This window comes from Athene noctua, chromosome 25 (assembly GCF_965140245.1).
Source record: "Athene noctua chromosome 25, bAthNoc1.hap1.1, whole genome shotgun sequence".
Classification (NCBI taxonomy): domain Eukaryota; kingdom Metazoa; phylum Chordata; class Aves; order Strigiformes; family Strigidae; genus Athene; species Athene noctua.
Window position 1 is genome coordinate 5179385 of NC_134061.1, and position 14947 is coordinate 5194331.

At 51.1% G+C, this 14947-nt stretch overlaps 1 protein-coding gene across 1 annotated transcript in view; it reads left to right on the plus strand.

Annotated features, from left to right (window-relative positions):
• Window positions 1-14947, plus strand: part of SCN4A (sodium voltage-gated channel alpha subunit 4) — a 34103-nt gene extending 19156 nt beyond the window's left edge. The window contains exons 16-25 of the mRNA XM_074927036.1: window positions 3638-3767; window positions 4082-4236; window positions 5455-5628; window positions 6175-6297; window positions 6564-6842; window positions 8045-8098; window positions 9382-9519; window positions 10352-10456; window positions 11198-11468; window positions 11945-14947. Coding sequence (XP_074783137.1) covers window positions 3638-3767; window positions 4082-4236; window positions 5455-5628; window positions 6175-6297; window positions 6564-6842; window positions 8045-8098; window positions 9382-9519; window positions 10352-10456; window positions 11198-11468; window positions 11945-13137 — 2622 coding nt within the window. The 3' untranslated portion in view covers window positions 13138-14947. The remainder of the gene's footprint in view (window positions 1-3637; window positions 3768-4081; window positions 4237-5454; window positions 5629-6174; window positions 6298-6563; window positions 6843-8044; window positions 8099-9381; window positions 9520-10351; window positions 10457-11197; window positions 11469-11944) is intronic.

Consider the following 14947-nt stretch of genomic DNA (forward strand, 5'->3'; position numbering starts at 1 on the left):
ATGGCACTAACATTAGATCCACTGCTAATGCCTCAGAAAGCATCATCAGGGCGGGTATGAAACCAGATGGAGGAGCTTAGCACAAGCGAACGTGAAGCGATGCATTTTGGATCCAAAGCTGATGAGACAGCTGATGTTGGCATTGCTGTGTCAAGGCACGGAGAGGACTGTCCGGGCTCATGGGACACCATTTGCCTTGGTGCTCTGGAAGGGTGACATGGAGATGAGAGACAAGAAACGTGGCAAGACCCGAGTGGACTCAAAAAAGAGGGTGATAGTCTGGTGGGAAATTACTGCTCCCAACATGGTCACACAAAGTTCTTGGGCAAATACAGGGCAGAGGGAATGCTGCAGTGGAGAGTAGCAGCTCTATCAGTCTGCAAAGGGGGTTTGTATGAATAACAGAACAGCTCTGACCCAGGGGTTTATCATCACTATTGATGGCAAACGTGTCTGCTCAGGAGCTGAAGAGCCTTTGGGAGCTCTGTCCCACCTAGTCCTGCTCAGGGCGGTGTCCGGGGCAGGAGGCAGTGGTGCTGTTTGGGTGCAACCACAACCACTGCTGAGTGCCTGGCTGTGACTGCACAGGCAGGCCAAGGCAGGGCTGCAAAATGGAACAGAACTCCCAAAAGCCCAGAGCCTTCCTCCCCCCTCCTTGTCTGAATGCTCCTTGCAGCTCCACACAGTGACATGGATCTGGGTTTGCTGGGGCACAGTGCAAGAAGAGAGGATAATCGTGGCTTTTTTTGGTTTGTTTTTTTTTGTTTGTTTTTGGTGGGTTTTTTTTTTAGCTGGGAAAACAGTGTGTTTTCAGCAGTTGGGGCTGCAGGAGGAAGATGGCAGGAAAGATGGTGGCTGGTTGTGACCTGCTGCAGTCATGCTTCTTGCTGTGCTCAGAAGGAATAAACTTGCCTGGACACCTTGGTCAAGGGAAGGGGCAAGGAGAGTTGCTGTTGTTGTTCCCCTTAGTGTTGCCAGCTGGAGGGCTGAGAGTTGGCATTTTTTTCCCAAATTTCTCCTGCTACATGTCCAGTCCATTAGCACTATTCCCCAGCACACCCAAGACATGCACACAGGGCACAGAGGGGATGCTAATGCCAACCCCCCCGCAGTGGGGAGACACATCCAACCTGGCCTGTGGGGTCCCCACAGACCTCAGTTCCCCACCACCACGATGTGCTTCCCAGTGCCTGGGGGAAAACCTCGGTGTGCAGCTACCAGACATGTCCCGGCAGGGCTCCGGCGTTTTGGAGCTGTGCTCAGCTGACATCTAGAGGCACCTGCTCCAACGCCCTGCACAGAGCTTGTATTTTAAGAGCCATCCCTGGCTGCTCAGCATGTGCAGGGGGCAAACCACATTTCTCAGCCACTGAATATCAGTTCACCCCAAGACTGCTGCTAGTTTTGGTGGCTAAATTCAGTCAAGCGTTGATCAAGGTGCAAGCCAGGGGGGTGTGTTAACAACCCAGCCCCTGCCTGAAGAGGCAGAGTGGGCAACAGGCTGGCAGTCATCATATGAATTGACTGCCTAGTAATTAGAAATCGGGTGCTAATTGGTGGGAGCCCTGAGCTGGTCCTCGGGAAATATTGCTGCGAGCTCAGTGTGTTCACATGCCCTTGATTAGCTCCAGATGGAGCCAAAGCCCGGCACACCGCCTCGCGCAGGGGACACGGGCCACCCGTGACAATTGCGAAGTGGGGGGTTTTCTCTGGATGAGCTGCAGAAAATGCTGATAAATGCTCTCCCCCTTCCAGCACAGCTTCTTTCTGAGGCAAAGATGTTTTTCAGGGTGAAATGATAGTGGCAGGGTGATGGCAGCACCACAGTTGCTCTCTGTGAGCACTTTTGCATCTTATCGTTGATTTATCTTTTGCGCCACAAAGCAGCGAGAAGGTGACAGGAACAGCAGTGTTGGTGTGCTGTGGCTGTGCAAAGTTAGTGCTGTGGCTCTTGGGGGCTCCTGTGGGCTTTTTGCCACAGTCCCCCATGCTGCCAGGCAAGGTGATGTCTCCTGAGATGCACGGGGCTGTGTACATCACAGGAATATTGTCAAGTGTGTGAATTATGGGGGTCACAGGGCGAGTCTGGGTGCACGGTACCTGGATGCTGGTGGTCCGTGCTGACAAGGATGAGGAAAACCCTGGATTTGGGTAGAAACACCCAGCCAGGCTGGAGGTGCTGTACCAGGTGTGTGCTGGAAATTGTCCTGCAGACCTGCTGGTCATGGCATGTGGGGGCTCAGGAGCCCCCAGGGCTGGAGTTTCAGGGACCATGCAGTGGGACCAGCACTGTTATCCCTGTCCCCACCTCAAGAAGACCTGCCCTGAGCACCTTTCCCCTGATCTCCAGCACCACTGGGCTGGTTTGTCCCCACCTCGTGCCTTTGCAAGACTTGTCTTGAAGGCAAATGGTTTCCATGTGTCCTTCGCCAGGGTCACAGCTTGCCTGGCTTCATACTGAGGCCTCCTAATCCCCCTGTCCCTCCTGTGCCCCCACAGCCCTGGCAGAAGGTGGCCCCACTGCTCCTGCAGAGCCACCAGCCTGTGTCACTGCTACTGCTGCGTCCTCCTCCCCAAGACAGTGCCCCGCATGTCCCCAGCATGCAGTAACCAGGCTGCAAGGATCCCCCAGAGCAATGGCTTCTCCTAGAGATGTGGCTGGGGACCCTGAGGCTGTGGGCAACGTCAGTGCCTCAAATTACCCCAGAGGGTCTTCCTTGGCTTGCTGGAGGATGGAGAGGCTACTTAATTCACTACTGAATGCACTATCAATCCTGGAGGAGGATTATCTCCTTCTCATGCAAGCCAATGCCATCCTGCATTGGAGATGCTCATCCAAGATCTTCTGGTTCCCAGCTGCTCCCAGGTAGGACAGGCAGGTCTGGGGACCTGTTTCCTCAAGTGTTGCAGAAGATTTTCTCAGAAAGAAAAAAAAAAAAAAAAAAAAAAAAGAGGAAAAAATCCCAGGGGCTTGCCAAGGTTTTCTCTTGTTATCAGCCCCTCTGGACCTTGCTGAGTGGTGTCTGGGAAGCCAGCCAAGCTGACCTGTGGAGTGGGATGGAGCTGGCAAGAAATATCTGGGATGCAGGTTTTGAACTCGGGTGAACCTCAGCCTAAAAGCCCTTCAGCATGATCCAAGCCAACAGAATTTGAGAGAAGCGCTATGGTGGCTGACCAGATTTCTGCAGGTCTCATTGTACCAAAAGATGTTTGGCAGAACATTTCTTAGATGGGGACATGCAAAGGAGGAGGAGGAGGAGGAGGTAAGAAAATCAGCCCGAGATGATGGTACAAGTGGATGGGAGATGGTCTTGCTGTGCAGGGAGGAAGGCTGGAGTCAGGGGACCTCTTGCTCCTCTGAACCTGCATGAAAAACAAAGCTTGTGCAAGCTCAGGTATGAACGACCCTCCAAGGTCTGTGGCTCTGGACAATTCAACAACTTCACTCTGGGCTGTGTTTTTATAGGAAAGGGACTCAGAGCAGCCTCCAAGCAGGGGAGTCCCACCGGCCTTCTCCCCCAGTTCTGCCTGGTCCCTGTGGGGGCAGGAGGAGCTGGAAGATCACCAGAGGCAGCCACAGGCCAGGAGCATCCCTTCTGCAGGGCAGCTCAGCCTGAATCCTTCTCTCCCTTTGCAGAATCCCCTCTCCAGTGACAACGCGTCGTCCCTGTGCAGCACCGTGGATTACAAGCCCCCGCCACCGGAGGAGGAGGAAGTGGCAGAAGAGGCTGAGGCCAGCAACGAGCCTGAGGATTGCTTCACCGAAGGTGAGGGACTGAGTAGGGCAGGGAACCCCATGGAGAGGGAGAGGTGGGTGTGGAAGGGCCATTGCCAACCAGTTCTTGCAGCATAACAACCCCCAGGCTCACTTGGCTCAGCCCAGACTCCAAATCCTCCTGTACTACCAGGGAGATGGTCCCCCTGCTGCTCCCCTCTTGTGTGCCCACCCTCAAACCCAGCAGGATCCTGCTCCAGCCTCCACCTAGGAGGATTTGAAAAGACAATAAAAGCACAAATAGTGTCATGTTGGTGAAAACACCCTGTCCAGGAGGTAACCCACAGGTCTCTGTCCCATCACCAGCCTGTGTGAAGAGGTTTCCCTGCCTCTACGTGGACATCACCAGCGACAGAGGGAAGGTCTGGTGGAACATCCGGAAAACCTGCTTCCGCATCGTGGAACACGACTGGTTCGAGACCTTCATCGTCTTCATGATCCTCCTCAGCAGTGGGGCGCTGGTAGGTCCCATCTTTCACCCTGTCCCATTTGCTCTGCAGCAGCTCCCCAGCTTGGTGTGAGCCCAGGAATGTGGGCAGGGCCCAGGCAGCAGCACCATAGGCTCTGGGCACTGCCTGGTTGTCTCCTGTGCAAAATAAAAGAGCTGTGGGCAGATGTTTGATTTAAAACCCCATTTGGCTCAAGTCTGCCCAATGTAGAGCCTTGCAAGGGTATCAAAGCATCCTTCCCTTGCCTTCCAAGAGCCCTGCACTGGTACAGTCACCCTGGTACAACCCTCCCCAGTATCCTCACGGGCTGTGGTCCATGGGCCCAAGGGGATGCAACCGCCTACAGCCTCTCTTCCTGCTCTTAATGTCAACCATGAACTATTTGCATCATCTATTTAGCTTTATGTGGATGGTTCCTCATTTCACTGGCTGTCAGGAGGTGCTTTACGAATAATTCATGGTTATTATTTTGCTGTTCAGCACTTCCAGCCGCTGACTGCTGCGTCCTCCCAGAACCTGGGTGTCCATTTAAATCAACCTTGTTAAAAAACTGTGCGTCAGCCTGTTGATCCTCTCCGAGTATTCAGGCTGGATATAACTCATCTGCACCTGTAAATACACAGAGCTAATGGGGAGACAAACTTCTCTGCAAATTTGGAGGTAAAGAGAGAAGGAAAGAGAACAGAGGGACTGAACTGGGTTTCAGATGTACTTTATAACATGTCAGCATCATGCTCTGAAGTTCAGTTTGGGGATGTCCGAGGTTGTAGCTAGTGCTGGGATCGAAAGCTGTGCTAAGCCAGCTGTGCAACACCTGGCCTACGTGCCCATACCTCCGATTGCAATGTTTTATGTGCCACATGGACACAGCAGTAATCCAAACGCCTAAGAGCATTTTCAAGACTACCAAAGCATCCAAAGGTGCAGGTTGGTGTCCTGGCTTTTGACTTGGGCTCAGACTGGTGGGAATTTGATGCAGGTGGACATTTGCTTCAGTGAAGCTTTTCTTCAGGACAAACACTGCTCTACATAGTCAACAAGAACTAGCAAACAAAAGTTAGACCCCACGTTGACCAGGTGCATCAGTAAATGTCACCTGTAGATAGGTTCTCAACTTCTCAAGCTGCCCCAAGCCCTAGGACGGCAGGGACAATGCAGGCATGGATGCACTGAGCTGTGCAGCAGGTCTGATGGAAGAATGATTATCATGTAGCTCCACATCTCTTCCAGGCTTTTGAGGACATCTACATTGAACAACGAAAGGTGATACGCACCATCCTGGAGTACGCTGACAAGGTCTTCTCCTACATCTTCGTCATTGAGATGTTGCTCAAGTGGGTGGCCTATGGCTTCAAGGTATACTTCACCAACGCATGGTGCTGGCTGGATTTCCTCATTGTTGATGTAAGTGTTGTCTGATGAGCACCTCTAGAGCCATAGTTAGCCAAGGGATTTTGGAGCATCAGGGGATTGTAACAAGCTGTATTTCAAAGGACAGTGAGGTGGCTGTGGAACAAGGGCTTAGACCATTGCTCAGAAAAAAGCCCCCCACAGGAAGGGCCACTTCTTCCTCTGGTTACAGAAACCCTTTCAAACCCTTTCTGGTTTACACCCAAATAAGAACAAGCCGATGCTCTTCTATGAGACCCCAGTAGAGATGTGAAGGGACATAGGGTATCCCAAACACTCTGTGACAGAGCAGGCCATTCCTCCTGTGCAGTATTTCTCCACCCCCTGTCACCTCCACCCTCACATTCAAGAGGCGGGGACATCCAGCTGGCTGGTCACCAGGGACGCAAGGACTCGATGCCAGTCCCTGCGTTCCAAGACAAGACGATGACCACCAGCCTGAGGGAGAGCTGGGGAGAGAGGGAAGGGCAGGAGCTGTAAGAACATGGTTCAGTTTTGTTTCCATGAGATGCTGCTAATCCTTTTGGCTGCTCCTTCCAGGTTTCCATCATCAGCCTGACAGCGAACTGGCTGGGATACTCTGAGCTAGGAGCCATCAAGTCCCTGCGGACACTGAGGGCTCTGAGACCACTGCGTGCCCTGTCCAGATTTGAAGGCATGAGGGTAGGTGCCTCCTATGTGAGCTGCTGGCTCTGATATGGACACACAACACGGCACAGTTCAGCAGTCACCCACATCAGGGACCTATCCCAGTTGGTCTTCAGGGGCATCCAGGTCACTGGGGTGGATGTTAAGGTACCTTTGGTCCAGTTTGAACCCACTGGATGCCTCTGGGGAGGCTAAGGCTGGGACACGGGGACATGAAGGTCCACATCATTGCTAGCCCAGTTCCCTAGCAAGGTCCTCCAATGTCTTTTCTCCCCTTGCAGGTAGTGGTGAATGCCTTGCTGGGCGCCATCCCCTCCATCATGAATGTCCTGCTGGTCTGCCTCATCTTCTGGCTGATATTCAGCATTATGGGGGTGAACCTCTTTGCAGGGAAGTACTATCGATGCATCAACACCACCTCAGGGGAGATCTTTGACATCAGTGTGGTGAACAATAGGAGCGACTGCATGGCTCTCCTCCACACCAACGAGGTCAGATGGGTCAACGTCAAGGTCAACTTCGACAACGTGGGCTTGGGATACCTCTCTTTGCTGCAGGTGGTACGTAATGAAAGCAGCTGCCCTCCCTCCAAGACGTGCATCACTGTAGCAGAGCATCATGATTAGCATCAGGGCTGAAGCAAGACGCTGCCCCAATGACCAGACAGGGCCTCTTAGTTTCTTCTTACCTCCAAAACTGGTATTTAACACCAAAAAAACCTGCAGAGCCAAGGAGGAAAAAGACAGGGTAGAAGATGGAAGGGGAAAGTAAGTGTCACCAGGAAACCACTGCAGATGAGTGTAGGTAGCACTGAGCCTGGAGCTGTGAGAAGTCCTCTGCAGAGCACAGGATGCAGAAGCGAGGAGGGAGACCTCTCCTCTCCCCCCACCCATTTGAGAAGTTCAGCCTGCTGTAGTCATAGGCTGCAAGAGTTTTGCATGGGAAAGATGACGATTGGAAAAAGAGTGTATGTGTCCGCTGCAGGGCAGTGGGCGAATGCAGACGTGCTTCCACTGAACCCACCGCAGCTGAGCCAGGCAAGCAGAAGGGGAACTACTTACCACAATTTTAATAAAAATATAGGTGTGGGTTCTGTTATTGGGTGGGCTGAGGTTACTCTCATCAGATCCAGGGGAACTGGTGGTGCACAATCAGAGCATAACCCAAATTGATTAACCAGCTTTAAATTCAGCTTCCTCTTCAGATTTGTTGCTCCATCACATTCAGGAAACAAGATGTTCAGACTTTTTGTTTAACAAATCAGCAGTAAAAGTTTGTAAAAGATGCAGTCTACCCCACAACGCCACCAGGACTGGGATCCAGCAGATAGCAGAGGCAGCGATACAGAAGTCAGGGCTCCAGAGGTGGCACAGGTTGGGGGTGGGAGGGAGGCAGCCAGCCCCGGCACAGCTCTGCCATAGGTGAAATGCATTTTGTTTTGGGGGGAAAAGAGCCCCTTGCTTCTTTTCCCAGCCTGGTTTGCAGTGCTGTTTTGGGAAGTCCCTGGTAATCTCAGCCACAGAACGGAGCTTGTGTGTGCATATGCGTGCACATGAAAATCTCCGTATCAGGGCATTTTTCTTGTGGATTCAACTCATGGTTCTTCTGCCATTTCCATGGACAAGCTGCAACTCTGGGCTGAACAGGCGTGCTCAGAACTAAACCCCCAAACTAAACCCCAAAGATGCACCCATGGCTCTCCCCTCCCTCTCTAGCCCCAGATACTTCCCAGTGAATCTGTTCTTCTCCGCTGTCCCCGTAGGCAACCTTCAAAGGCTGGATGGACATCATGTACGCCGCCGTGGACTCACGCGAGGTGAGAGGACAAGTGGGGATGTCTCACAACTGGCACCAAGCGTCGCTCATCCCACCAGGCCAGTTCCCTCTGGCAGGCTGGGAGCAGAGTCCCGGGGCCAAGGAGCTCAGCACATGCTGGGGATGGACCCCTCAGCCACAGTATCCCCTCTGCCCATGGGTGCCAGGGGAACTGCCTGCATCCCACCCATGGCTTTGGCTAGGACAGGGGCCAAAGAGTGGAGAAATGCCCAAAACTTTTCCCCTGCTGAGGTGCACAGCCTCAGCTGGGTGCCTTCTGCCACCCATGTCATTGTCACATGCATCCCAGCTGTGGTCCCCACACCAGGCTCCCTCCCCACCCGGACTATAGCTGCGGCTGAGCACATTCCTCTCAGCTTCATTTTGGTGGCCCGAAATCCCTGCTCTGCATCCACAGCTCCAACCCGGAGGGCTCATCCTTCACCCTCCTGTGACACGATGCCCTCCATGTGCCTCTCCAGCTGGGAGGGCTTATCCCATCCTGGATAAAGCGTCTGTCTCGCCTTGAGCCATAAGTGGGTTATTAAAACAGAGCAGCCAGCATTTAACCTTTGGCCTAAGTGGTTTAGTAAAAAAAAAGAAAAAATGTTTTGAAGGGTTTCATGCAGAGGCTGTTTCTACTGTGATCCATCCCAGAAAGTGTCCCCACGAAAGCCCATGTATGCACACACTGCCATGAGCCAAAGCTCTAAGCGAGCAGACTTTCCCGTGCCCCACTGGGGAGACCAGCCCCGCACACCCACAGGCCTGAATGTATTGTTTTCGTTGCCTTTTTTTAGCATCAGAAACAGCCGCTCTGCTCACCTCGGCTGCAGCTGCCAGCACTCCGCAGAGGAGCTGCTTCCAGCTCCCTCTGAAAATGGCTTGGTCTTGTGTCGCCCCAAACACCTGGGGCAAAGCTGTTTTGGGAGAAAATCTGCTCAGTTCTGACAAGTGCTTTCTTCAAAATGGGGGAAGCTGGTTGTGACACCTTGGGATGTCTCCAGTCAAATATAGAGCAGAATTAAGTGGCACCCCTTGATGAGGAGAATTTTCTGTGGCTGCCAGGCGATGCCGTCCCCGTGCGATGGCACGGCATGAATTAAACCACTTTCCCTTCCCGTGGCTGCTCCCATGAGGGCCACTAAACCTGCACACCATCTGCCATAGGTTTTGGAGCAGCCACCCCCACAGCTCTGTCCCGATAGTGACCCCTTGTCAGGGGGCTTGGGGACACACTTTCCAGAGAGGGTTAGTCTCACATTTCCCATCTCTCCTGGTCAGATTGAAGAGCAACCGATGTATGAGATCAACATCTACATGTACATCTACTTCGTCATCTTCATCATCTTTGGTGCCTTCTTCACCCTGAACCTCTTCATTGGTGTCATAATCGACAACTTCAACCAGCAGAAGAAAAAGATAAGTATTTTTTGGGTCCTGCAGCCACTGTTGCCTCCTGGGTCCAGGATGGAGGGCACTAGCACAAGGGAGACCAGCACTGTCGTGGAGTGAGGGGACCAGGCCCACCATGGCCGATGTTTGGATGGACCCCAGGGTCCCTTTGCAGCCTGGATTGCTGGTATACGTTAGTGGCTTCCTGAACAAGGAGAGCTGGACAAATGGCACCTGGGGATTTGTGTCCCGGCCACAGAATTTATGGAGGATTTCATTTATGGATGCAGAGGGAGGAGGCAAGGGGGACTGTGGCCTGTGGCAAGAGGGCCTGTACCATCACTTTTATTTTCTTTTCCACCCTGTGACCCTTTCTCATCATTTTTGCATGCATCAAGGAGAGACTCAGTGTCTACTTCCAAGCAAGCAGCTCAGGACTAACATCCGTGGGCTGCCAGAGGGGGAAGCAGGTGGAGGGTGGGAGCACGTTGTTTGTGCCGAGCAAGCTCTGAAGCACATCGAGATGCTGCCTCAGTGCCAGCAGGATGTGGCCAGCAAGGAGAGGGTGAGCCCCAGCAGGGCATGGGGTGCCCCACTCACTGCAGCGGGCTGGGAGGCAGCATCTCACCTCTGCAGGAGGAAACTGCAGCGCTGGTGTGAGCACCCGTGGGTGTTGTGAACTAGGGGAAAAGGCATAGAAATGCGCAAGTAGGGAGGAAGCAGGTTTCACTGGGTCAGTGCGGTAAGCAATTCCTGGTAGGAGCTTGGCTGGAGAAGCTTGGTGGGAAGGAGTATGGTCAGAGAAGCTTGGTAGGAAGAGGCGAGTTCCCAGGACTAACAGCAGTGATTCCCTTTATACTTTGGAGGCAAAGACATCTTCATGACAGAAGAGCAGAAGAAATACTACAATGCCATGAAGAAACTCGGCTCCAAGAAACCCCAGAAGCCCATCCCCAGGCCATCGGTATGTTGGGTTAATCACCCTGGAGCGCAGCAGGGAGGGAGCACTTCAAGCCACCACCTGTCCCAAATGGCTGAGAAGTGTCTAGGGAAGACCATTAGTCAGGGCAAGGAGTCAAATCCTGGCTCCCCACTGATATTCTTCAGACAGGACCTTGCTAAGAGCTGGGGATTCAGAAGAGATTCACATCCTACCACCTCCTTTGGGTCTGCTCTTCAGCCTGGGGTCTGCTGGCAAGGACAAGGGGACGGGGGGGGGATGGATCCCTTTTGCAGGAATTAGGGTCTTCTAGCTCAGCTCCCAGCTACTCGCTAGAAGTAGAAGGGAGTTAGACTCGGGGAAAGCTCAGCTTTCAGTACTCCTAGAAGGGACACTGGTTCAGCCAGTATACACACAGTTGTGACTTGGGTTTAGTTTTGAATGCCCTGCTCAAGTGAGGCCTTTTCCATGTGTATATTTTTGCCCTGGTGCATTAGCTGCGGATATAAGTAGAAAGCAACTGTCCCCTGGGCCCACACCTCCTGACCTTGGTGTTACCAAATGGGCTTCATCCTGGAAGGTATCCTTCTCCCATAGCTTTTGGGGCCATGAGACCTGTGAACTGGCCACAACCCTGAGGTTTCCTACACTGTTTTAAATACAGTTCCTTCACTTTCTGTTGTGTCTTTTGTTTTATGTGTGCCTGTCCTGTGTTCCCACCTCACCTCTGGTTCTCCATCATCACTCCCGTGGTCCTTACGGCAGAACAAGTTTCAAGGGATGGTGTTTGACTTTGTTACCAAGCAAGTGTTTGACATAACCATCATGATCCTGATCTGTCTTAACATGGTGACCATGATGGTTGAAACAGATGATCAAAGTGAACTCAAAACATCTGTCCTCTACAAGATAAACCTGGTCTTCATCGTCATCTTCACCGGAGAGTGTGTACTCAAAATGTTCGCCTTGCGTTACTACTACTTCACTATTGGCTGGAATATCTTTGACTTTGTGGTGGTCATCCTCTCCATCTTAGGTGAGTCCTGTTGGTCCCACCAGTTCCTCAGGGGTCCCACTGGATAATGAAGAGTGGAAATGATCTAGTCGATCCACAGCCACCAAGCTGTCACTGGTGACCCCCCACCCTATGAGCAGGGCCAAGCCAACAGGACCCTATGACAAGACAGATGTGAGGTCACTCCATGCCACCAGGCTGGATGAGGGGCTGGGGATGTGTCTCACTCCTCCTTGGTGTTAGGTTCCCCTTGTCTCCGTGTTGCATGGCTGCTCCACTGAAACAGAGCAGCCAGAATTTAACCTTTGGGTCTGTGCTGAGACATTTTTAATATGTTCCCCTTGCCACCAAAGGAGCAGAGAGCTGTGAACCATCAGGGGTGGCCTCATCTCCCTGTATCTGCCCAACTCTGGCAGATGGAGCAGAGTAGCTCCACCTCACCTCCTTGCATTGGCTGCAGAGCAATGCGAACTCACCTCTTCTTCATCCCTTCACAGGTATCGTCCTCTCAGATATCATAGAGAAGTACTTCGTATCACCCACCCTCTTCAGGGTCATCAGGCTGGCAAGGATTGGCCGTGTCCTCCGGCTGATCCGAGGGGCAAAAGGCATCCGAACTCTCCTCTTTGCTCTGATGATGTCCCTGCCCGCCCTGTTCAACATTGGTCTTTTGCTTTTCCTCGTCATGTTCATCTACTCCATCTTTGGGATGTCCAACTTTGCCTATGTGAAGAAGGAGGCGGGGATTGATGACATGTTCAACTTTGAAACTTTTGGGAACAGCATCATCTGCCTCTTCCAGATCACCACATCGGCTGGATGGGATGGCCTCCTCAGCCCGATCCTGAACAGCGGTCCCCCTGACTGTGACCCCCACCTGGAAAACCCTGGCAGTTCAGTAAAAGGGGACTGTGGCAATCCATCCATCGGCATCTTCTTCTTCTGCAGCTACATCATCATTTCCTTTCTCATTGTGGTGAACATGTACATTGCCATCATCCTGGAGAACTTCAGTGTGGCCACGGAGGAGAGCAGCGAACCCCTCTGTGAAGATGATTTTGAAATGTTTTATGAAATCTGGGAGAAGTTTGACCCGGATGCCACACAGTTCATTGCATACAGCACCTTGTCTGACTTTGTAGACACCTTACAGGAGCCACTCAAAATTCCCAAGCCAAACAAGATCAAGCTAATCACCATGGATCTACCAATGGTTGCTGGTGACAAAATCCACTGTCTGGATATCCTCTTTGCCCTGACTAAGGAAGTGCTGGGAGACTCAGGAGAAATGGATGCCTTGAAGGCCACCATGGAGGAGAAGTTCATGGCTGCAAACCCCTCAAAGGTTTCCTATGAACCCATAACCACCACTCTGAAAAGGAAACACGAGGAAGTCTGTGCTACAAAAATCCAGAGGGCTTTCCGGAGGTACCTCCTGAGGCGCTCGGTGAAGCAGGCATCCTACATGTACAGGCACAGTAAGGATGAAGACGCCCTGAGAGAGGACGCACCTGAGAAGGAAGGTCTGATCGCCACCAAAATGAACGAGATGTATGGGAACAGTGGGACAGATGTGGAGACAGCCCCTGCCTTTGATCTTGCACCCGTTCCCAGCTCAGAAACGCAAGATGCTCCTGGAGAAGCAAAAGCATGGGATAAGGAACGCGTTGTGAAAGAGTCTCTGGTATAACAGAAAGAGGCTTCCATCTCTCGCCCAGCCTGAAAAGACTTCATTTGTATCTGCTTTTCAAGAGCTCTTCCATCTACAGATCAGTGGATCTTAGACACTGAGCTAATTTCAGATATTTCAAGTAGACACCTTAACTTTTGAAGCAGGATCTCTTACTGATCCTGGTTTTTACAGCTCACTGCACTTGCAAAGAGTTTAATAATTATTTTTCTTATGAGAATTAAATGTGAAATCTGTTGTTGGTGAAAGAGAAACATTTTAGTTTTGAAATGATCTCATCATGGTAACGATGTTTTTCAGACATTAACAAATGAGTATGGCTGTCCTTTTACTTAAAGTAATTATCTATTAATGTTATTTCACAATTAAGAGATTTTCTTGTATATTATTCTTCCAGAGTGCAGCCAAGTAGCCAGTGAAAGATGAGCCAAGTGAAATAATATTAAGAATAATTACAGAAAAGACAAGGTTTTGTGAACAAAAATCTCCAATGTCTTAATTTAGCACCTTTCTTTTGAATATTTGAATAAGATTTATGGATTATTTTTTTGTTATATACAAAGAAAGTGCAATTATGTCTTAAAGATTTGTTTGCATAGCCAAAACAAAGGATCTGCAGATATGTTCTCAGGGTTAAATATCAGGTTTTAAAGGTCTCTGAATATGTATTGAAATCATAAATCATTCAGTCTCCGTGGTATGAATGTAAACAGTATTTATAGTTATGTTTCTTCTCTGTTTTCCTGTTTCATCTCGATTTTGTTTCAGGAAAGCAATGGACAAAGGTAGGGTTTGGAAAACCTCATCCAAGAATCCCCAGTCCCCGTGACAAAACCCTCTAGGGTTTCTTCAAGCCCCATAGCAAGAGGAAATGTCCCACTGGAGTGCTCTTGGTTAGCGTTAATTAACGAGACACATCCCCGGGGATCCAGGCAGGTGTCTGAACGGTCCTTGCAATGAGCTGCCTCAGCGGTGTCCCTTAAATCCCACTGGCCACCGAGCACCAGGAGCCTGAATGCTCCCACCGGGGTGTAAATCCCAAAATACTTGGGCAAATTTTCCTTCCCTTGGCTGGGTCTCTGGAGAGGACGCAGTGGCATGTGTTGGGGTCTCTGCAGAGCTGATGGGGCCAGGCAGGTCCTCACCAGGAAACCTCACAGCAGAGGAGCATTTTCCCAGGGCAGGAAGGGTTTTGCTGCTCTTTACACAGGTGGGGAAAAGGAAAGTAAATCAAGACAAAAGTATAAAAGGCCCCGGGTTCATCTCTGGACCGCCTTCTGCCTTCAAAAGGGAAAAAAACCTCATGAGATCAAAACAAACATGAACCAAAATGTCTTCCAGTTAAAACAAGGGCTGCTTCTTGAAGCCAAAGGGTCTGTCTTTTTGTATTATTATTATTATTATTATTATTATTTTATTTTTTCTTTTTCTTGGGCTGATTTTGGCGCTGAGCTGTTATGGATGCCCCACGTTCAGGCTGGCCAGGAGCGGTGCTGAGCTTGCTTGCATCCACGTGCTGTCAGCCAGGTGGCAGAGCCAGGGTTGCTCTGCTCATCCCGTAGCGTTGCGCTTTCGTTTCCGTGTTGTGTAGGGTGATGCTCCCTGGAACAGGAGCCTGAGCTGCTTTACATGGCGTTTGTGTGGGAAGCATCAACGGCGCTGTAATTTCCAGCCCAGATTGTGGTTCACAATCAATGCTGCTTGTAAGTATGTGTCGTCAGTTATGGGAAAAATGCCAAAGAGCAAGATTTGTGTGAGCTAAAGCCATTTTTCTTTGTACATTTCTTAAAATAAACAACTGTAAATGGTC